This window comes from Vipera ursinii (assembly GCF_947247035.1).
Source record: "Vipera ursinii genome assembly, chromosome: 1".
NCBI lineage: Eukaryota > Metazoa > Chordata > Lepidosauria > Squamata > Viperidae > Vipera > Vipera ursinii.
In genome coordinates this window covers 356141786-356164714 of record NC_139512.1, presented here as the reverse complement: position 1 = coordinate 356164714, position 22929 = coordinate 356141786, and the positions used below count along the sequence as shown (strand labels likewise).

At 42.8% G+C, this 22929-nt stretch overlaps 1 protein-coding gene across 2 annotated transcripts in view; it reads right to left on the bottom strand.

Moving 5' to 3' along the window:
• The window catches only part of ASPA (aspartoacylase), a 32323-nt gene extending 10360 nt beyond the window's left edge, over window positions 1-21963 (bottom strand). For both annotated transcript variants that reach the window (XM_083379858.1, XM_083379859.1), the window contains exons 1-2: window positions 21613-21963; window positions 16432-16627 (exon numbers count right to left, since the gene is read on the bottom strand). In XM_083379858.1, coding sequence (XP_083235984.1) covers window positions 16432-16627; window positions 21613-21851 — 435 coding nt within the window. In that variant the 5' untranslated portion in view covers window positions 21852-21963. The remainder of the gene's footprint in view (window positions 1-16431; window positions 16628-21612) is intronic.
• Window positions 21964-22929: the final 966 nt, after the last annotated feature.

The window sequence follows — 22929 nt, the reverse complement described above, 5'->3', positions numbered from 1 at the left end:
CTGGGCAGTTTACAAAATTATTACATGATTACACGTAGAATAGAATAGAACAGAACAGAACAAAATAGAATAGAGCAGAGCAGAGCAGAACAGAACAGAACAGAACAGAACAGAACAGAATAGAATAATGAGAATAATGGAATAGAATAGAATAGAATAGAATAGAATAGAATAGAATAGAATAGAATAGAATAGAATAGAATAGAATAGAATAGAATAGAATAGAATAGAATAGAATAGAATAGAATAGAATAGAATAATGAGAATAATGGAATAGAATAGAATGGAACAGAATAAAAAAGATGTTGAGACTCTGGAAAGAGTGCAGAGAAGGGCAATAAAGATGATTAGGGGACTGGAGGCTAAAACATATAAGGAACGGTTGCTGGAATTGGGAATGTCTAGTCCCTAGGTCTGCAACCCGCGGCTCTGAAGCCGCATGCGGCTCTTTCAGCCGTCTCCTGCGGCTCCCGGTCCTCTGCCATGTGCAGTCCAAAAAAAAAAGTGGGACTAAAAAAGTTCAACCAATCAATTCAAATATGCCGGGTAGGTGCATATCTCGCCTTGGTTCCACTCTTCAGTCAAACCCTGTTCTGTGCATGCGTGCATGTATGCGTATGCGCACATATTTTTTGTGGCTCCCAGTTTTTCCTTTTGTGAGGGAACCAGTTCCGAGTGGCTCTTTCACTGTTTCAGGTTGCTGACTCTAGTCAAATGAAGAGAAGGATGAGGGGGGACATGATAGCAGCCTTCCAGTATCTCAGGCGCTGCCCCAAAGAAGAGGGAGTCAAGCTAGGCAACTGGTGGTACTTGGATGTTGCCATATCCTTTATCCTAAAAGTGATACAATGGGTGAAAAGATTGAAAAGCTATTCTCCAAAGCGCCCGAAGGCAGGACAAGAAGCAACGGATGGAAAATCATCAAGGAGAGGAGCAACCTGGAACTAAGGAGGAATTTCCTGACAGTGAGAACAATTAACCAGTGGAACTCCTTGCCTCCAGAAGCTGGGAATGCTCCAACAATGGAAGTCTTTAAGAAAAGACTGGACAAGCCATTTGTTTGAAATGGTCCAGGGTTTACTGCCTGAGCAGGAGGTTGGACTAGAAGACCTCCAAAGTGCCTCCCAACATCATCATCATCATCATCATCATCATTGTTATTATTATTATTATTAATTTTATTTGTATACCGCCCTTCTCCCAAAGGACTCAGGGTGGTGAACAGGGCAATAAATAGTAAAATACAGAATACAAAAATTAAGAATGGATTAAACAAGAGCCCAGTACTACAGAACAATAAGTTAAAATACATTTAAAACATTAAAACAATAATAAAACCCAAACCCATCAGGCCAGGCCGGCTTGTTCAAACAAGAAGGTCTTTAGATCCCGTCGGAAGGAGCGAAGGTCGGGAGCCATCCGGAGCTCAACCGGTAAACGGTTCCACAAATCAGGCGTGCCCAGAGAAGGACCTCCCCCTGGGGGTCACCAGGCGACATTCTCTGACCGGTGGCACCCTGAGGAGGCCCTCTCTGTGGGAGCGCACAGGGTGGAGGGAAGTTGATGCCGGCCGCAGGTGCTCCCTAAGGTACTCCGGACCCCTGCCATGTAGGGCTTTAAAGACCATTACCAGCACCTTGAATCTCACCCGGAAGACAACTGGGAGCCAATGCAGCTCACGGAGCAGAGGTGTAACATGGGAGTATCGGGAGACTCCCAACACAACTCTCGCGGCTGCATTCTGCACCAGCTGGAGCCTCCGAGTGGTCCTCAAGGGCAGCCCCATGTAGAGAGCATTGCAGTAGTCTAAACGAGAGGTCACGAGCGCATGAGTGACCGTACGCACGGCATCCCGGTCTAGATAGGGCCGCAACTGGCGCACCAGGCGAACCTTGTTGTTATTGCTGCTACTGTTGCTGTTGTTATTCAAAAAAAAAAATATAGAATAGAATAGAACAGAATAAAACAAGAATAGAATAGAACACAAAATAGAATAGAATAGAATAGAATAGAATAGAATAGAATAGAATAGAATAGAATAGAATAGAATAGAATAGAATAGAATGGAATGGAATGGAATGGAATGGAATGGAATGGAATGGAATGGAATGGAATGGAATGGAATAGAATAGAATAGAAGGGAATGGAATGGAATGGAATGGAATAGAATAGAATAGAATAGAATAGAATAGAATAGAATAGAATAGAATAGAATAGAATAGAATAGAATAGAATAGAATAGAATAGAATAGAATAGAATAGAATAGAATAACAGAGCTGGAAGGGACCTTGGAGGTCATCTAGTCCAGCCCTCTGCTTAGGCAGGAGATATCATTCCAGGCAAATGGGTTGTCCAGTCTCTTCTTAAAGACTTCCAGTGTTGTTGCATATAGGTAATTGAGTTGCAACCATCTGTTTAGTGACCGTTCAAAGTTATAACAGCACTGAAAAAAAAGTGAATTATGATTGTTTTTCGCACTTACAACCATTGCGGCATCCTGTGGTCATGGGATCAAAATTTGGACACTTGGCCACTGGCATGTACTTTTGACAGTTTCAGTGTCCTGGGGATGGGTGTCACGTGATCCCCTTTTGCGACGTTCTGACAACCAAAGTCCATGGGGAAGCCGGATTCACTTAACAGCCGGGTTGCTAACTGAACAACTGCAGCGATTCCCTTAACGACTGTGGCAAGAAAGGTCGTAAAATGAGGCAAAACTCACTTAACGACCGTCTCGCTTAGCCGTGAAAATTTTGGGTTCAGTCGAGGAGCACCTGTAATTGTTTATTCGTACATTTATATATCAAATTTAGAGGCCACCCAGCTCACTTACAGTGCAAATGTAGGTGCAACATTTCGACGGAATCCCATCCGTCATCATCAGGCTGGTGGCTTCAGCTTCCTTCTTCTGGGAGAAGCATGTGGCTGTTTGTTCCTCTTTTTTAAACTGCCAGAGGGGGTGTGTTCTGTGGGTGGAGGTGTGCTCTTATTGGGTGGGGGATTAGGTGTGTTCTGATTGGTTGGGGGTGTGTTTTGAATGGTGGGTGTGTTCTGATTGGGTGGGGGTGTGTTTTGAGTGGATGGGCTGGTCTCAGCTGCCAGCCTTAGACCTGAGCTGGTGAGTTGTGCTGCTTTTGTTCGGCTTCGTGTTTGTGGTGGTGCCATGTTTTTATAGTGGGTGTCAGTTTGCGTATTGTGTGGTTTGGAGGGGTTTAAAGTGGCTGATGTTGCAGCTGTAGTTAGGTTTCTGTTTTGTGGTTGTGCCTCGTTATCATTGTGTGTAGAGAACCCAGACCTACAAAAGACCTTTTTTATTCCTATATTAAAAATCACAGAATTCTCCCTTCCTGTCTCTAGTGATTATATTTCTGCCAGTGTAAAATCTGCTTTTCTCTGCCTGCCAAAGACCTTCTTTGAAAAAGTTTAACACTTCTGCCTTTTCCCCAATTAGTAATCGTTAAGTCACATTCCTGCATTCAGTTCTACCTAATCTGCAATTGTAAGGCCACATTCCTACATTCCATCTCTGCCTCTGGTGATAAAACTCTTTTCTTATTTACAACCACATTCCTGTCTCTGATTCACATATGTATACAACAAAGACTTGTTTCATTTAAATTGCCCATGCTTCAAGATATATAGTTTTCTGAAATTGTTTCTGTTTCAAAATTATGTCTTCCTGTGATAACCTTTTGTCTTCCCTGTTAGCATTTGTGTTTAGCCCTGTCTCCTGCAATTATCTCTGCCTCAAGTTATGTCTTCCTGCAATAATCCCTGTCAACTTTGTTAACATTTGTATAGATAGCTATGCATTATTGTTTCCTGTAATGACCTTTGCCCTCTTCATTAGCAGTTCTCTGTTAGCATAAACTATGTTTTATTATTTCCTGTAATGACCTTTGCTTTCTTCATTAGCAATTGTATACCATGAGCTATGTTCCCCTTTGACCTTCCATGAGTGTTTTTCCCCCCTCCCAATTGAAACAGCCTAATAAACAGAGAGTGTCCAGAGGTATTCGGGGGCATAACATCCACCCCGGGCACTTCTGTGCTCTCACCTTGAGCAAACTTGTGTCGGTGTCTCAGTCTGTCCTAGGACTCTGCTTTAATCATCGCAGTTCCCAAGTATGACCGTCGGAACTTCCGGCATACTGGGTCGGTGGTAAAGGCAAGATCCTTCCTTATTCAAGGTGATCACCCTTGCCAAGGGTCCCTCCAAATTCTCACCCCTGTCAAGGGGCTCTAAGAGTTGAAGCCAGAACCCTGACCGGTCGCTCATCGCAACAACTGGGGGCTCGTCCGTTGGATCGCAGCTTCAACTCCACAGCACGACTCCTGTCCAGGCGTGTGCTACCTGCACCCTCATTTTCCACGCACCTCGGAGAAGGCTTCAAATCGTGAGTAAATGGGCTCCTCAATTTCCAAAGTTTCGTCAGTTCATAGGGACGAACTTTTTAATATAGTGCAGAATGCTAATTTTGTTCAAAAACACAATGGCACCATGGTCCATCCTGTAGGAAAGAGACTTTTAACAAAACTTTTACGATATATTAACAAAAATTGTCCGGCTTATCCGGAATCAGGCACTTTGTCTGTTGTAACCTGGGAAAAACTAGGGAAATATCTTCACAATCATCCCAGGGCGCCTGCTGACATTCTGTCCGCATGGCAAGCAGTGATGGCAGCATTAAAACTTTTGCCATCTCCTCTAGATCTGACATCTTCTACTTCTAAACCTCCTGATCCTTCTTCTGATCTTTCGTCTTCACCTGAAGCACCACCACCCTATCCTTCTGCACCTTCTACCACATCTTCTGAGAAACCTTCCTTGCCTTCTCCATCTTCCTCTGAATTTCTAGACTCCTCTTCTCCAACCTTATTGCCAGGAGGCCAATTAACAAATCTTCTAACTTCATCCGTTTTTCTGATGAATTCTCCTGAAGAAACTTCTCTTTACCCTTTAAGTATAGCCCCGGGAGGGGGTCCCGCAATTCATCAAAATATACCTATGAAATTATTAAAAGATTTGAAAATGGCAGTAAAAGAATATGGTATCCAATCCCCATATGTTAAAGGATTACTTAATTCATTAGTAGATGCCAATTCGACAATGCTACTTTATGATTGGAAAACTCTTTTTTCTATGCTTTTAACTCCTGCTCAATATGTCATCTGGCAATCAGAATACCAAAAAAATGCTGAATCTGAGGTCCGAAAAGGACTCCCTCAGGGTGTAACACGTGATCACTTGTTGGGCATCGGTCAATTTGCCACCTTAATTCAACAGCAAAATTGTCCCCGGCGTGCTTTTGCCATAATACATCTTTGTGCAATGGCAGCTTTACGCCACGTAGATGATGCCTCTGGAGAATCTGCTCAAAATTTTCTTAAAATTGTTCAAGGACCTATGGAACCATATGCTACATTTATTAGTCGCCTTCAATTGGCATTAGAACGACAATTTGATAATAAAGCTGGCAGGGATGAATTGATTATTAAATTGGCTTATAGCAATGCTAATGATGACTGTCAGAAAGTCTTACAACCCATTGCTAACAAACCAGGAGTTACACTTGCAGAATTTTTAGAACTCTGTCGCAGTGTAGGGACAACTTCCTATAAGATGCAAGCACTGGCGGCAGTTATTTCTACTAATAAAACATCTCCTGAAACTTCTCCGGAAGCTTTTCCTATTACAAGAACAGGGAATTGTTTTAACTGTGGCAAACCGGGTCACTTCAAAAATCAGTGTCGACAACCTGGGGGAGGGGGTGCGCCTCGTGGCCAAGCACGGGGACCACAGCCACCCCCCAACCCAAAGCCAAAAACAGTTTGCCCACGTTGCCGCAAAGGCTTCCACTGGGCTTCACAATGTCGAGCAAATATTTCCATTCAACAAAACCAGGGAAACTAGACATGGGGCGATCAACCAGCCCCACTCCAAAGGTTGAAACTATTTCCACACTTCCTTTTGATTTGGCAAACACTCAATCTTCAAATACATTTTCATTGCCTGTTACTTTAACTTCAGATATAACATATGATGATCCTGGATCAATTTTTACCATGCCATTATCAATTACATTACAGAAGCCTGTCCCCTCTAATATTCCGGCTTTACTTATTCCTAATTCTGTTTTAATTGTTGAGGGAGTAGTCGCTGCTCCTTTCCTTTATGACTCTGCTTCACTTCATAATCTTTCTTTATCTGCCTATGGCGATAGGACCTTCCACCTTAAAGCAGGCACACAAGTCGCCACACTAATTTTTCTGTCGCCACCAACTGACGATATCCCTGGTGTTTTTTCTTTGCATCAACCTATTCATGTTTCTAAATCTTTTCTTACTGTTTCCTTACAAGGCCGTTCTTTTTCTGGTCTAATAGATACAGGAGCTGATGTTTCCGTGATCCGTACAGCTGAATGGCCTGCTGATTGGCCTCTTACCAATACCTCTGCCGTTCAGGGAGTGGGAGGAGCACAGGCTGCCAAGGTTAGCACTAACTGGCTGTCTGCCTCCACTCCTGATTCTTCGGCTACTGCTTTTCTTAAACCTTACGTATTGCCTCTTCATTGTAACCTCTGGGGGCGAGATCTTCTTTCTCAACTTCGGGCTACTCTACATATTCCTTAAACATGCTGCCTAAACCTCTGTCACTTGCTTTAAAATCTAGTCTTCCTGTGTGGGTAGATCAATGGCCACTTCCTATTGAAAAACTCACTGCTTTAATAGATTTAGTCCAACAACAGTTGCAGCAGGGTCATATTGAGCCTTCTACTAGCCCTTATAACACACCAATTTTTGTCATCAAAAAGAAATCAGGCAAATGGCGCCTCCTACAGGATCTCAGAAAGATCAACGACATTCTCCAACCAATGGGCCCATTGCAATGTGGCCTACCTAATCCTAATTTGATTCCCCAAAATTATGACCTTGTTGTAATTGATTTAAAGGACTGTTTCTTTTCTATTCCGCTTGCAGAACCTGACCGTCTTCTTTTTGCTTTTACCATTCCTGAATTTAATAATAGCAGACCCACTAAAAGGTACCAATGGAAAGTTCTTCCTCAGGGAATGTTAAATTCTCCAACAATGTGCCAATACTATGTAGATAAAGTTTTAGAACCATTTAGACAAAAATATCCGAAAATCTTGGTCTATCACTATATGGATGACATACTAGTTGCAGCAGAAGGACCAAAAGGTACTGTTATGCAAACAATCCCTTTCCTTACTCAGCTTTTAAATTCTGCTGGTCTTTTTATAGCCCCAGACAAAATACAGTCGCAATATCCGGTACAATATTTGGGTCATAAGGTACTTGCAGCTGCAGCTGCCCCCGATCTTCCACTTTTAAATATTGGACCAGTTACCACCTTGGTCAAATTACAACAATATCTTGGTACTTTGAATTGGGCTAGACCTTATTTCTCTCTTCCTACTAATATCTTATCTCCTTTATTTAAGGCCTTAATAGGCCCCAAGCATCCTGCAGATAAAATCATCCTAGATTCACATCAATTACAAGTGGTTCAAGAGGTTAATCTGGCCCTTCGCACTTTGTGGGTGGATAGATTAGAGGCCAACATTCCAATATCTTTGGCTGTTCTTTCTACTCCGCAATTGTACACAGGGATTCTTATGCAAATTAGTAGCAGTAAAAAACTTTTAATCTTGGAATGGTTACACCTTTCTCACACTCCAAAAACTTCTATTTTTTCTCGAATCACCCAACTTGCTGCTCTTTTCACCAAAGCTCGGAAACGGGCAAAGGCAATGATGGGTCTGGAAATAGACACAATTTATCTCCCCTTCCGATTGACACAATGGGAAGAGATGTTTGTAAATTCAGATGTCCTTCAAATTGCTCTTGAAAATTGGAATGGAAAATTATCTTGCCATCTCCCAACAGACCCTCGATTACAATTGATCAAAACAATCCCAACTACAATTTTTAATCCAATAGCAAAACAACCTATCCCGCAGGCACTAACAGTGTTTACGGATGGTTCAAAAGCCATTGGGGCATGTGTTTGGCAACTTGATTCCACATGGCACAAACGTCTCACTACGGGACAATCATCAGCTCAACAAGCTGAATTAGCTGCTTTTAATCTGGCTCTTTCCATTTTTCAAAATCAGCCATTGAACATAATCACAGACAGTCTTTATGTTGCCAACATTGTTTTTTCAATTTTTGATGCCTATATTTCTCCTTCTTTATCACCATCATTAATGAATTTATTTTTACAGCTGCAACAATTGTTACAAAAACGGACAACACCATTATTTGTAGCACACATTAGGAGTCATCAACATCTTCCAGGATTCCTATCAGAAGGGAATCACATGGCGGATGAAGCCTGTAAATCTGTCTTACAGATTTGTGCTTTAACAGCCGGAGAAAGTCACTCATATTTTCACCAAAACAAAAAGGCTCTTGTAAAGCAATTCGGACTCACACACCAAGAAGCTGCTGCAATCATTCAACAATGCCCTACTTGTAGTCTTCAAGCTCGAAGTATCCCTGAAGGAGTAAATCCTAGGGGTACACAAGCTTGTGAGACTTGGCAAATGGACGTTACACAATTCCCTCCATTTGCCCCTTGGAAGTATATTCATGTATCCGTAGATACGTATTCAGGCTTTATCATGGCCACCCTACAAAGAGGGGAAACGGCCAAACAAACAATCAATCATTGTATTAGATCTTTCATAACACTGGGATGTCCTAAAATTTTAAAAACTGACAATGGTCCTGCATACACAAGTACTGCATTTTCGGAATTTTGCTATCGATGGGACATTGTACACAAATTTGGTATTCCATTTAATAGCCAAGGGCAAGCTATTGTGGAACGCACAAATCAAACACTCAAAAATGCATTGCAACGATATTTAGGGGCAAAAGGCGTAAGCCCCCCGACACTCCCAGTGTTGCAAAATGTTCTTAATGTTTGTCTTTATACTCTCAATTTTTTGAACCTTACAGGGTCACCGGCCACTTCAGCCGCTTCTCGACATTTTTCTAACCCTCCTTGTCCAACCTCCAGACCTTCTGTTTATTATAGGCAACTACCAGATCCTGCTTGGAAAGGACCGGTACCCCTGATCACCTGGGGAAAAGGCTACGCTGCAGTCCAACTTCCAAATCACACATTGTGGGTTCCTGCACGTTGCGTACGGCCCTATCATGCCATCACAAAGCCTTCCCCTGCTGCTGACTCTATGTCTTTGCCTTTACTCTTTAGCGACAGCTCAATTGAGGGCTGACCCGCATATTATACTTGCACCCCCCTTCACATCTGTCACTTTCACCTTTCAAGATGACTCTCTGCCTCACTGTAATTATACATTACAACACCGTGGTCATTATCTTGCTTCTCCTTTTCCGGCACATATTAAATACACTTATTTTCCATGTACTATCTTCCTTCGTGTAACAGTCACCCCCTCCACTATTGGCTCTTACTCCTGCCTTGGATTTCTAGCCAATGGCGCTCGTTTCAATCAAACCGTGTATCTTTTCTCTTCATATTCTGCCTCCTACCTTCCTATTCCTTCTCTGCTTGCTTCTTGGCTCTCCAGATACCCACCCTATTCAAAGGATCCCTGTGCTGTACGCTACGTCCGCTGCAGACACCCCGCTCCTGTCAACACGCTAAAGTGCCTCTGGTCTTTTGATCGCCTCGTCGGCCACTGTGAAGGAGGAAACAAAAATTCCCCGCCGCCTCATCATCACATTCATCAACGGGCTTCGCCAAATCACGGCCAGCGAGGACACGACCAACGTCCTTTGTCACTCCCCCGCCAGCCGCGTAACATTGCTTGGACCGATGCACAGCCTGCTGCACCAATCACTCCAAGAAACATTCTACAAGCCTCATCACCACGACAACATTTTCCTCGATCACGACGCTCTTTGCTCTCCGTCCCTAACAACCAGCACCGCCCTGCAAACTACACCTGGACTACCATTGACTTTCAAGGAAACACCCTATACTCCATCTCCAACCGTACCCTGTGGCCCTGGTTTCCCACGCTCTATTTTGACTTTGCTGAAATGCTCGTAGGAGCCCATGGGTTTAAGCACAAAACAAAGTGTGATCCTTCCCCTCGTAGTGTCTGGTGCACAGGCCCAGGCCTGTACATTTGCCCAGGCTATATTACAGACCTATCCCATATAGATGAATGTGGAACCGCCTCTGATTGGTATTGCAAATCTTGGCAATGTGTGTCCACAGGAAAAATTTGGTGGACTGCACCTTACACTACTGATTACATCGAGGCAAGACTGGGGCAGGACTCCAACTTGCCTTGGTCATCATGCAGCAATTGGGCCTGCTGTGGTGTTCGCCTCAACCCAATGAACGTCACCTTCACATCACATGGAAAAAGGCTCCCGCTTGCTGCTTGGTTAGCAGGGAAAAAGTGGGGGGGCAGATCCTATGAAAAATCCAGATACAGTCATCCAGGTAATGTTTTTATAATTCGACTCACCATGTCCCTAGAAGTATCCCCACCTGTGGGTCCAAATAAGCAAAATAACTCTCCTTTTTTACAACCCTTTTCAAGGGAAACTAATCCATTGATAACTCTTGTTTCCTCCACACACGACGCCCTAGTAGCAGCCCATGCTTTCCCTGACAATGATACTAAATGTTGGTTGTGCTTATCTTCTCAACCCCCTTTTTATGAAGCTATTGGCTCCCCCTCCCCATTTACAAACAGCACCTCTGATGCCACTTGCAGGTGGTCCAATTCTTCTATAACTATATTTTCCATTGAAGGCCAAGGATGCTGTCTTGGATATGTACCTTCTAATTATTCCCACTATTGTATTAATGCCTCATCTGATGCTTATATATCTTGTATGATATTTTTACCAAATGAAAGGACAGGTCTTCCCTATGGAGCTGAGGGATGGTCTATAATGTATACTCACTCTACAACAGCAGATCTTTCCAAACGACTTAAGGGTCAGTTCTTCATTCCTTCCAATGGATCCACTTGGGCTTGCTCCACTGGTGCCACTGCATGTGTCAGTGGAGACATATTACACACACAAAAAGCTTTTTGTATTCAAGTCTACCTTCTCCCAAAAATGTCTGTCTTTTCTGATAATGACTATATCTCCCGTATGGAACCACCCCAATATTCTCTTCGAGCTAAACGCGAGGTAATCAGCACTGTGACCTTAGCCATTCTCTTAGGCCTGGGAGCCACTGGTGCAGCAACAGGTATTACAGGCATGGTCCTGGGTGACCAAAGCATCCGCAAGTTAAGTATCGAAATTGATGCAGACCTCAAACGAATCGAACAGTCTATGGTTGCTCTCCAAAATTCTCTCACCTCACTATCAGAAGTTGTTTTACAGAATAGAAGAGGTTTGGATTTGCTTTTCTTAAAAAATGGAGGTCTATGTGTAGCTTTGAAAGAGGAATGTTGCTTTTACACTGATAGCTCAGGTATTGTGCTTGACTCCATGGCAGAATTAGACAAACGATTGAAAGACAGAGAGAGAGAACGCTCCCAGCATTATACTTGGTATCAAGGAATGTTTAACTTCTCTCCCTGGCTGACCACCCTTTTCTCAGCCATAGCTGGTCCTTTAATTTTATTATTACTTGCATGTGCAATTGGCCCATGTGTTATGGGTAAACTTTTAAATTTTCTACAACAAAGGCTGAGCAGCATTAGCGATGACATTCTGTTGATGAAACACACTGTCGACAGTGAATACAAACACCCTCTTTTAGAATTCACTTCTGACCCAGAGACTGATGCACCCTCACACCAGCACTCTTTGAAAGGAACATTAACGCAGGCTCAGGAGGTATCGGAGGATTTCTCTTTTTCCAGCGTAAGTATCCTAGAAGAGAAAGTTTTGGATTTTGAGGGGCCTTCTCAGTAATTGGCTTTAAAAAACAGAAAAAGAGGAGTTGTAGAGAACCCAGACCTACAAAAGACCTTTTTTATTCCTATATTAAAAATCACAGAATTCTCCCTTCCTGTCTCTAGTGATTATATTTCTGCCAGTGTAAAATCTGCTTTTCTCTGCCTGCCAAAGACCTTCTTTGAAAAAGTTTAACACTTCTGCCTTTTCCCCAATTAGTAATCGTTAAGTCACATTCCTGCATTCAGTTCTACCTAATCTGCAATTGTAAGGCCACATTCCTACATTCCATCTCTGCCTCTGGTGATAAAACTCTTTTCTTATTTACAACCACATTCCTGTCTCTGATTCACATATGTATACAACAAAGACTTGTTTCATTTAAATTGCCCATGCTTCAAGATATATAGTTTTCTGAAATTGTTTCTGTTTCAAAATTATGTCTTCCTGTGATAACCTTTTGTCTTCCCTGTTAGCATTTGTGTTTAGCCCTGTCTCCTGCAATTATCTCTGCCTCAAGTTATGTCTTCCTGCAATAATCCCTGTCAACTTTGTTAACATTTGTATAGATAGCTATGCATTATTGTTTCCTGTAATGACCTTTGCCCTCTTCATTAGCAGTTCTCTGTTAGCATAAACTATGTTTTATTATTTCCTGTAATGACCTTTGCTTTCTTCATTAGCAATTGTATACCATGAGCTATGTTCCCCTTTGACCTTCCATGAGTGTTTTTCCCCCCTCCCAATTGAAACAGCCTAATAAACAGAGAGTGTCCAGAGGTATTCGGGGGCATAACATCCACCCCGGGCACTTCTGTGCTCTCACCTTGAGCAAACTTGTGTCGGTGTCTCAGTCTGTCCTAGGACTCTGCTTTAATCATCGCAGTTCCCAAGTATGACCGTCGGAACTTCCGGCATACTGGGTCGGTGGTAAAGGCAAGATCCTTCCTTATTCAAGGTGATCACCCTTGCCAAGGGTCCCTCCAAATTCTCACCCCTGTCAAGGGGCTCTAAGAGTTGAAGCCAGAACCCTGACCGGTCGCTCATCGCAACAATTGTGGGTTCGGATTTGCTTTTTGAATGGTTGTGTGATGATGACGGATGGGATTCCGTCGAAACGTTGCACCTACACCTTTAGTTCTATGCAGGAGGAAACCCGAATGACCGAAGATCCACATATAAACACCCGCGAAAACCTCAGAAAACACACACACACACACACACACACACACACACACACACACACACACACATATATATATATATATATATATATATATATATATATATATATATATATATATATATATATGTTTTCGTAGATTCTCGCGGGTGTCTGTATGTGTAGATCTAGAGTCTCGGGTTTCTTCCCGCATTCCTTTCATCTTCAGAAAGTTGTGGCGACGTCGCCACAACTTTCTGAAGATGAAAGGAACGTGGGAAGAAACCCGAGACACTAGATCTACACATACAGCCACCCGCGAGAATCTACGAAAACAAATATCATACCTCTACAGGGAGGACATCTACCAACTAACCAGGACTTACGAAAAGTCAGAAGTACGAAGAGCAAGAATACTAAGTGACATACCTTTCCTATGCCAATGTCGAGACCAAAATATAAGACCAAATTGTTTCAAATTGAAATTCCACATCAATACCACTTCAACCAAACGCATTCTAAGAAGAACAGAAATGGCATTACTAAGAAATGAACTCCACAATAAAAGATTTCAATTAGACCAAACAAACAAGGACCTACTAACATTACATGTCAAACTCAGCAACATTATTCACCCGATACTATGGGACAAAGTGAAACAACTGGCAGTTTGGAGAGCAGAAACAGAGACCATCTATAAAAACAACAGACATTCAAAGAAACTCAAACAATTAGAGAACTACAACAACCAAACAACCACATCACAACAACATCTACAACAAGTAGTGCATAACATCTCCCACAGAAGACTAACAACAGCAGAAACAAACGTCCTAGCAAAAGGTTTCAACTTCGCTGTTGCACCAAAGAAAATTCCCACAGAAACCATCATATGTGGAGTTGAAATCAGCTTAACTAAACTCAATGCAGATGAAGCAGACCAAGTCAGACATGAAGTCACCCACATCCTATGCACAAGCATTGCAAAACCTAAGAAAAGACAACAGCATAATCATACTACCAGCAGATAAAGGCAATGCTACAGTGGTAATGGACACATCAGACTATGAAGAGAAACTGTCCAACTTACTCAAAGAAACTACATACAAACCTATATATACAGATCCCACAACCTATCTAGAAAAGACCACCAAGAAAAAGATAAAATCAACTTCTATAAGCCAAGAAATCCAACAAACAATCATTCCTAGGGAGAAGTCATCCAGATGCCCAAAACTATATGGCCTCCCCAAAATACACAAAGATGGAATCCCACTAAGACCCATAGTAAGTTCAATAGGCTCACCACTACAAAACTTAGCTAAATACCTAGCAAAACAATTACAACCTCAAGCAGAAATGGCAGCTTCATATGTCCAAAACTCATACCACTTTATAGAATTAGTGAAAAATCTACAGATAGACCAAAAAGACTTGCTAGTCAGCTTCGATGTGGTATCACTATTCACCCAGGTGCCAGTCCAAGAAGCTCTATCAACAATAAGAAGCAAATACCAACCACCAAACTATATTATAGAACTAGCAGAACACTGCCTATCAAACACATACTTCATACACAGAGGCCAGAGATACAAACAAATAGAAGGCGCACCAATGGGATCCCCTCTATCACCAGTTATCGCCAACCTTTTCATGGAAGAATTTGAAACTAACGCTCTGGAAAAGACTACAAACAAACCAAAACTGTGGCTCAGATATGTGGATGACACCTTCGTGATCTGGCCCCACGGAAGAAAGGAGCTAGAAAACTTCCTAACACACCTGAACAGCCTACATCCCAAAATAAAATTCACCATGGAGATTGAAACAAACAACCAGTTACCTTTCCTGGATGTACTTATATACAAAAAACAAAACGGCACCCTAGGACACACAGTCTACCGAAAGAAAACACACACCAACCGTTACCTCAATGCGCAATCACATCATCACCCAGCACAAATAAATTCAGTAGCCAAAACACTAATAACAAGAACCAGACGCCTTGCAGATGAAACACATATACAAACAGAACTACACACCCTGACAGACATATTGACAGCAAACAAGTTCCAAAAAAACAAAATCACCAATATGATTCAGCAGGGGACTCCGAAACAGAAAAACATCCAAGAAGAAGAACAGAACAACGGACGAGCCATCTTGCCCTACATAAAAGGAACAACCGACAAAATCAGTAAAGTACTACGCAAACATAACATCAAAACCGCATTTAACACTGACAGAAAGATATCAACCATCCTGAGAAATCCCAAAGACAAAATAGAACTGGAAAACCAGGGCATATACCAAATCCCATGCGCCTCCTGTCCAGCAACATACATCGGACAGACTAACAGAAGAATAGAGGTACGTGTAGAAGAACATAAGAACTCAGTACAGAAGAAAGATCACACATCTTCACTAGTATAACACATAAACACTACGGGACACAACATCAATTTTGAAGGTACAAAAACAATCGCCAAAATAGAACATCTCAATAGCAGAATAATCAGAGAAGCCATTGAAATAGAAAAACACCCAGACAGTATGAACAAGCGAGACGACACCTCCCGCCTACATGCCATTTGGAAACCAGCATTGATAGAGAAACGAATTTCAGCAAACAAGGATTTAAAAAACCAACAAACAACCCCAAATGCCACCAGCCCCAGCAAGACTCATCCACACCCAGAACAAAAACTCTCCCACACAGAAGACAGAACAAGTCAAGCAAAAGTGCCATCACCCAAGCAGAAGAACGCACACACGAACCTGACTGACCCATACCAGAGATACGTAGCAGGTCCTCGAACTCGGAGCCAAACCAAAGCTCTGGAGGCCACTACACAGCCCACTCCTCAGGACACCAAATCACAACACTCAGGATATTACAACACAACAAAAAACCCCACCCATTCAGAACACACCCCACCCAATCAGAAGACAGCCACGCCTCCAACCAATCAGAAGACACCACACATCCACCCAATCAGAAGACAGCCATGCCTCCACTCAATCAGAAGACAACCACGCCTCCACCCAGTCGGAGGACACCCCCACCCTATCAGAAAGCAGCCACGCCTCCACCCAGTCAGAACACAGCCCCACCGGCAGTTGGAAGGAAAGGAACAACCAGACCACGCATTGCTCCTGGAAGCAGCAGGAGGAACACTCCGGCCTGATGATGACGGATGGGATTTCGTCGAAACGTCGCCACAACTTTCTGAAGATGAAAGGAACGCGGGAAGAAACCCGAGACTCTAGATCTACATATATATATATATATATATATATATATATATATATATATATATATATATATATATATATATATATATATATATATATATATATATATATAAAATACCTGTATATAATGGCACATCTGAATGGCCAAGCAATCGCTGGAGTTTTCCAGGATGAGGGTCCCACCCATGTTAGCGGTTGTGTTGTGAAGGTCAAAGATGAGGTCGTAAGCCTCAGGCCGGCCCTTCGGACCAAACAAGGCGTTGATTTCCTGAGCCCTTCTGACTTCATAGGGGACGGTGTCCGTGAGGTCCCTGCTGTGGATCAGAAAAAGCCAAAGAAATATGAGTTAGGTGGATCATTGGACAAAGAAAAAAAGGATGCACACCTGCCTTTGGGGCAGACTCTTCCCCTCCCCTCCCCTTCCCCTTCCTTTCCTTTCTCTTTTTCTTCCCCTCCCCTCCCCTTTCCTTTCTTCCCTTCCCTTCCCCTCCCCTTTCCTTTCTCTTTCCTTCCCTTCCCTTCCCCTTCCCCTCCCCTTTCCTTTCTCTTTCCTTTCACTTTTTCTTCCCCTCCCCTCCCCTTTCCTTTCTTCCCTTCCCCTTCCTTTCTCTTTCCTTCCCTTCCCCTCCCCTCCCATTTCCTTTCTCTTTCCTTCCCTTTCCTTTCTTTTTCCTTCCCTTCCCCTTCCTTCCCTTCCCTTCCCCTCCCCTCCTATTTCCTTTCCCTTTCCTTCCCTTCCCTTCCCTTCCCTTCCCCTTCCCCTTCCTTCTCTTCCCTTCCCTTCCCCTCCCCTCCCCTTTCCTTTCTCTTTCCTTCCCTTTCCTTTCTTTTTCCTTCCCTTCCCCTTCCTTCCCTTCCCTTCCCTTCCCCTCCCCTCCTATTTCCTTCCCCTTCCTTCTCTTCCCCTCCCCTCCCCTTTCCTTTCTTCCCTTCCCTTCCCCTTCCTTTCTCTTTCCTTCCCTTCCCCTCCCCTCCCATTTCCTTTCTCTTTCCTTCCCTTTCCTTTCTTTTTCCTTCCCTTCCCCTTCCCCTTCCTTCCCTTCCCTTCCCCTCCCCTCCTATTTCCTTTCCCTTTCCTTCCCTTCCCTTCCCTTCCCTTCCCCTTCCCCTTCCTTCTCTTCCCTTCCCTTCCCCTCCCCTCCCCTTTCCTTTCTCTTTCCTTCCCTTTCCTTTCTTTTTCCTTCCCTTCCCCTTCCTTCCCTTCCCTTCCCTTCCCTTCCCCTCCCCTCCTATTTCCTTCCCCTTCCTTCTCTTCCCCTCCCCTCCCCTTTCCTTTCCTTTCTTTTTCCTTCCCTTCCCCTTCCTTCCCTTCCCTTCCCTTCCCCTCCCCTCCTATTTCCTTCCCCTTCCTTCTCTTCCCCTCCCCTCCCCTTTCCTTTCCTTCCCCTCCCCTCCCCTTTCCTTTCTCTTTCTCTTCCCTTCCCTTCCCTTCCCCTCCTCTTTCCTTTCCTCTCTTTCCTTCCCTTTCCTTTCTTTCCTTCCCCTCCCCTCCCCTCCCCTTTCCTTTCTCTTTCTCTTCTCTTCCCTTCCCTTCCCTTCCCTTCCTGTTACATCATAAATTGTCTTCTCCAGTTATAATTTGCAAAGATATGGAGAATCAAACGACACACAAGAGAAATATCTCTCTCTTTCTCTCTCTCTCTCTCTCTCTGTTTTTGATGTGCATGTTGGAATGAAAAGCAGCTGCTGGAAGCTGAAATAGGAGAGGGAAGGATTGAGCAACGACAGCGAGGGAAGGGATTTGGCAAAACGAATCGATCTCAAAGTTTCTTGCGTTTCAGGCCTTCTGGTCGTGGAGGGACTTAAGAAAAAACACGTGTTTTTTTTTTACTGCCTTTCCCTACATAACGTCTGATCAGCAAGAAATTCCACTAAGCAGCTGTTGGGGGTGGGGGGGAGAGTGGAGAGAAAGAAATCCCACCAAATTCGCTTCCTGCCAATATCAGAACAATTTTTTTTTTAATTTGGAGAATAGCTTCTGCCAGACTCTTTCAGATTCCTCCGCACATTTAGCAGAACGGCCGAGTTGGAAGGGACCTTTAAGGTTTTCTAGTCCCGAATTTACATTTCTCAAACAAGGCAGTTGTTAGCATCCAGTTTTGGTCACCACAATGTAAAAAAGATGTCGAGACTCTAGAAAGAGTGCAGAGAAGAGCAACAAGGATGATTAGGGGGCTGGAGGCCAAAACATATAGGGAACGGTTGCTGGAATTGGGTATGTGTAGTTTAATGAAGAGAAGGGTGAGGGGTGACATGATAGCAGTGTTCCAATATCTCAGGGGGTGCCCCAAAGAAGAGGGAGTCAAGCTATTCTCCAAAGCGCCTGAAGGCAGGACAAGAAGCAACGGATGGAAACTCATCAAGGAGAGAAGCAACCTAGAACTAAGGAGAAACTTCCTGACAGTCAGAACAATTAACCAGTGGAACAACCTGCCTCCAGAAGTGGTGAATGCTCCAACACTGGAGGTTTTTAAGAAGAGTCTGGACAGCCATTTGCCTGAAATGGTATAAGGTTTCCTGCCTGAGCAGGGGGTTGGACTAGATGACCTCCAAGGTCCCTTCCAACTTTATATTATTATTATTATTATTATTATTATTATTATTATTATTATTATTATTATTGTTGTTGTTGTTGTTGTTGTTGTTGTTGTTGTTGTTGTTGTTATTATTACTTCCATTATTAATATTATTATCTGTACGTTTGAAGGATCAGATGAAAGAATATACGTACAGATAATAATAATAATAATAAGAGCCTTATTTATTTTTATTTATTTTATTTTTTATTACATTTATATCCCGCCCTTCTCCGAAGACTCAGGGCGGCTTACAAGCTTAGCAGTAGCCTTCATTCTATGTATATGCCTGCTTATTAGGGCTTTCATACACCCCCCCAAGCGGCATTATTACAAAGTCAGCTTATTGCCCCCAACAATCTGGGTCCTCATTTTACCTACCTGGGAAGGATGGAAGGCTGAGTCAACCTTGAGCCTGGTGGGATGCCTTGGTGGAGCAGTGGGCTAATGCCTCCTTAAGTAACACCAGCTGCCTGCAATTAGTGCAGGTTCGAGTCCCACCAGGCTCAAGGTTGACTCAGCCTTCCATCCTTCCGAGGTAGGTAAAATGAGGACCCAGATTGTTGGGGGCAATAAGCTGACTTTGTAATAATGCCGCTTGGGGGGGTGTATGAAAGCCCTAATAAGCAGGCATATACATAGAATGAAGGCTACTGCTAAGCTTGTAAGCCACCCTGAGTCTTCTGAGAAGGGCGGGATATAAATGGAATTAAAATAAATAAATAAAAAATAAAATTAATAATAATAATAATAATAATAATAATAATAATAATAATAATAATAATAATAATAATAATAATAATAATAATAATAAAAGTTGGAAGGGACCTTGGAGGTCATCTAGTCCAACCCCCTGCTCAGGCAGGAAACCCTATCCCATTTCAGACAAATGGCTGTCTGAAAGAAGGAGTGAAATAGAGTGACATAAAATCTATTTTAGGGGTTCCAGGGCAATGAAACGCATCTAGCAAGCAGTTGTTGCAAATTTATCTTTTTTTGAAAAGGTTGTCTAAAATGTTGGCCTGCCTGCTGCGTCCAAATAATGGTTAGCGGCATGGAATTGACTGCCCCATTCTTGCTATTTAGCAAAAAGGCTGCAAGCCAAGGAAAGCATTTTCAAGAGCTGTAAAAACAGGATTTTCCTGGGCAAGGATTATGACTTATTTCGCCACTGGAGCCTCAAATTGCTGTCGCCACCAACTCAAGTGAGTGCTGGGAAAATCGGTGAGGCCAAAGAGAGAAACGGAGTGTGTCGGAGTTTAAAGAAATGTCACTTCGATTCCCAAACTTCACCGATCCTTTGGAGCATGGAATAATGGCCTAAAAGATCGCCCAGGCTATGGGCTTTCGGGCAGGCATGCATAGTTACAGGTAGTCCTCGACTTACAACCGCAGTTTCCGTTGCTAAGTGAGACAGTTGTTAAGTGAGCTTTGCCCCAGTTTAGGATCTATCTTGCCACAGTTGTTAAGTGAATCACCACAGTTGTTCGCTTGGTCACATGGTTGTTAAGTGAATCTTGCTCCCCCATTGACTTTGCTTGTCAGAAGGTGGCAAAAGAGAATCACGTGACCCCAGGACACTGCAACCGTCATAAGTATGAGTCAATGAGGGAGAGGGAGAGAAAGAGACAGATAGATAGATAGATAGATAGATAGATAGATAGATAGATAGATAGATAGACAGACAGACAGACAGACAGACAGACAGACAGACAGACAGACAGACAGACAGACAAATAGACAAATAGACAGACAGACAGATAGACAGATAGATAGACAGATAGACAGACAGAGAAATAGACAAATAGACAGACAGAAAGATAGATAGATAGATAAATAGACTGATAGACAGACAGATAGATAGATAGACAAATAGACACAGAAAGATAGATAGACAGATAGATAAATTGACAGATAGATAGACAGACAGACAGATAGATAGATAGATAGATAGACAGACAAATAGACAGACAGACAGAGACAGATAGATAGACAGATAGATAGATAGACAGACAGACAAATAGAAAAAAATAGACAGACAGACAGATAGATAGATAGATAGATAAATAGACAGATACAGATAGATAGATAAATAGATAGATAGACAGATAGACAGACAAATAGACAGAGACAGAGACAGAGAGATAGATAGATGGACAGACAAATAGAAAAAAAATAGACAGACAGATAGACAGATAGATAGACAAATAGACACAGACAGACAGATAGATAGACAGACAGACAGAAAGATAGATAGACAGACAGATAGACACAGACAGACAGATAGATTCACAGAAAGATAGATAGACAGACAGATAGATAGATGATGGATGATAGATGATAATAATAACAACAACAATGATAATAATAATGATGATAATAATGATAATAATAATAATAGTAAAGTTGGGGACTTTGGAGGTCTTCTAGTCCAATCCCCTGCTCAGGCAGGAAACCCTATACCATTTCAGATAAATAGGTAGATAGATAGATAGATAGATAGATAGATAGATAGATAGATAGATAGATAGATAGATAGATAGATAGATAGACAGACAGACAGACAGACAGACAGACAGACAGACAGACAGACAGACAGATAGATAGATAAAATGTATCAAATCAGTAGTAAATAAAGACATTCCATTATAGTTAAACTCAGCCCAAGGCAACCCCTAACTTTGCACCCATGCATTCACACAACCAGTCCACTTTAAGCTTACCCAAGACTTTCGGAATCAAACACCCGGTTCAGGTCACAGTCTATGTAGCGGCAGCCTTTCTCCACAGCTGGGGGGTTGGCCAGGAAAGGCCTTACCTGCACCCCGGCTCTTTCAATCTCTGCTCCGTCCACCTGCCAGGATTTGACCAGAAACACCCCAGACAGCTCATTGCCGTGCGTGCCACCAAAGATGGCAATTTTTCGGACGGGACCATCTTGCAGAATTTGGCCAGGATTCATTCCGTTGATCGGCTGCCACCAGCGCAGAACGGCAGGCAGGAAATTATTCAAAGAAAATGAAAACTTTTCATGGCTAGAAGACTTTGGTCTGCCCGGATGGGGCCAGGAAGTGAAAAACTAAACCTCTTTCCAACAACTCTTTACAGTTGGTAGAGTTTTTACGCCACACCCTCTTGCTATATTTGGAGAGTTGCGTCTTGAAGCAAACTTGGAGAGAAGCAACTGGAGGTTTTTTTGTTTTTTCCCCCCTTTAGACTCCAGGAGGAAATAAAATCTACCCCGTTTTATTTCAGGAGACCGATGCAAATAACATCAGAGAGATTAAAAGACGGCGCGTCTTAAAGAAGTAGAAGCAGGAAATTCTGTTTAACGAATTTCCATGGGTTAAACGAGGCGGTCGTTAAGGGAGTCGCACTCAGTTTAATGGCCAGGGTTGTTAAGCGATTCGTTGCAGTTGTTGCGGCAGCCTCACGACTGCGGGATCGAAATTTGGGTGCTGGGCAACTGGCATGTACGGTATTGATGAGGTTTGCCTTGTCACGGGGTCACGTGATTGCCACAGGTGGCCTTCCCAGCCAGCTTCTGACAAGCAATGCGGGAAGCTGGGTTTGCTGAATGACCGTGTGGTTCAATTAAGGTGGCGGTGATTCACTAAACAACCATGGCAAAAAAGGTCATAAAATCGGGCACGACTCACCGAACAACCACCTTGCTTAACAACAGAAAACCGGCTCTCAATTGTGGTCACAACTTGGGGACAATCTTTATTTATCTATCAACTCTATCGGCCTATCTGATCTATTTATTTATTATCTATAATCTATCTATCCATCCATCATTTATCCATCATCTGTCTGTCTGTCTGTCTGTCTATCTATCTACCCTCTCTCTCTTTCTATCTCTCCATCTACTACTCATTTATCTATCCATATCTATTTATCTATCATCTATCAGTCTGTCATCTTTCTATCCTTTACTATCTATCTATCTATCTATCTATCTATCTATCTATCTATCTATCTGTCTATCTATCTTACCCCCTCTCTTTCTATTTATCCATCTAATTTGTCTATCCATA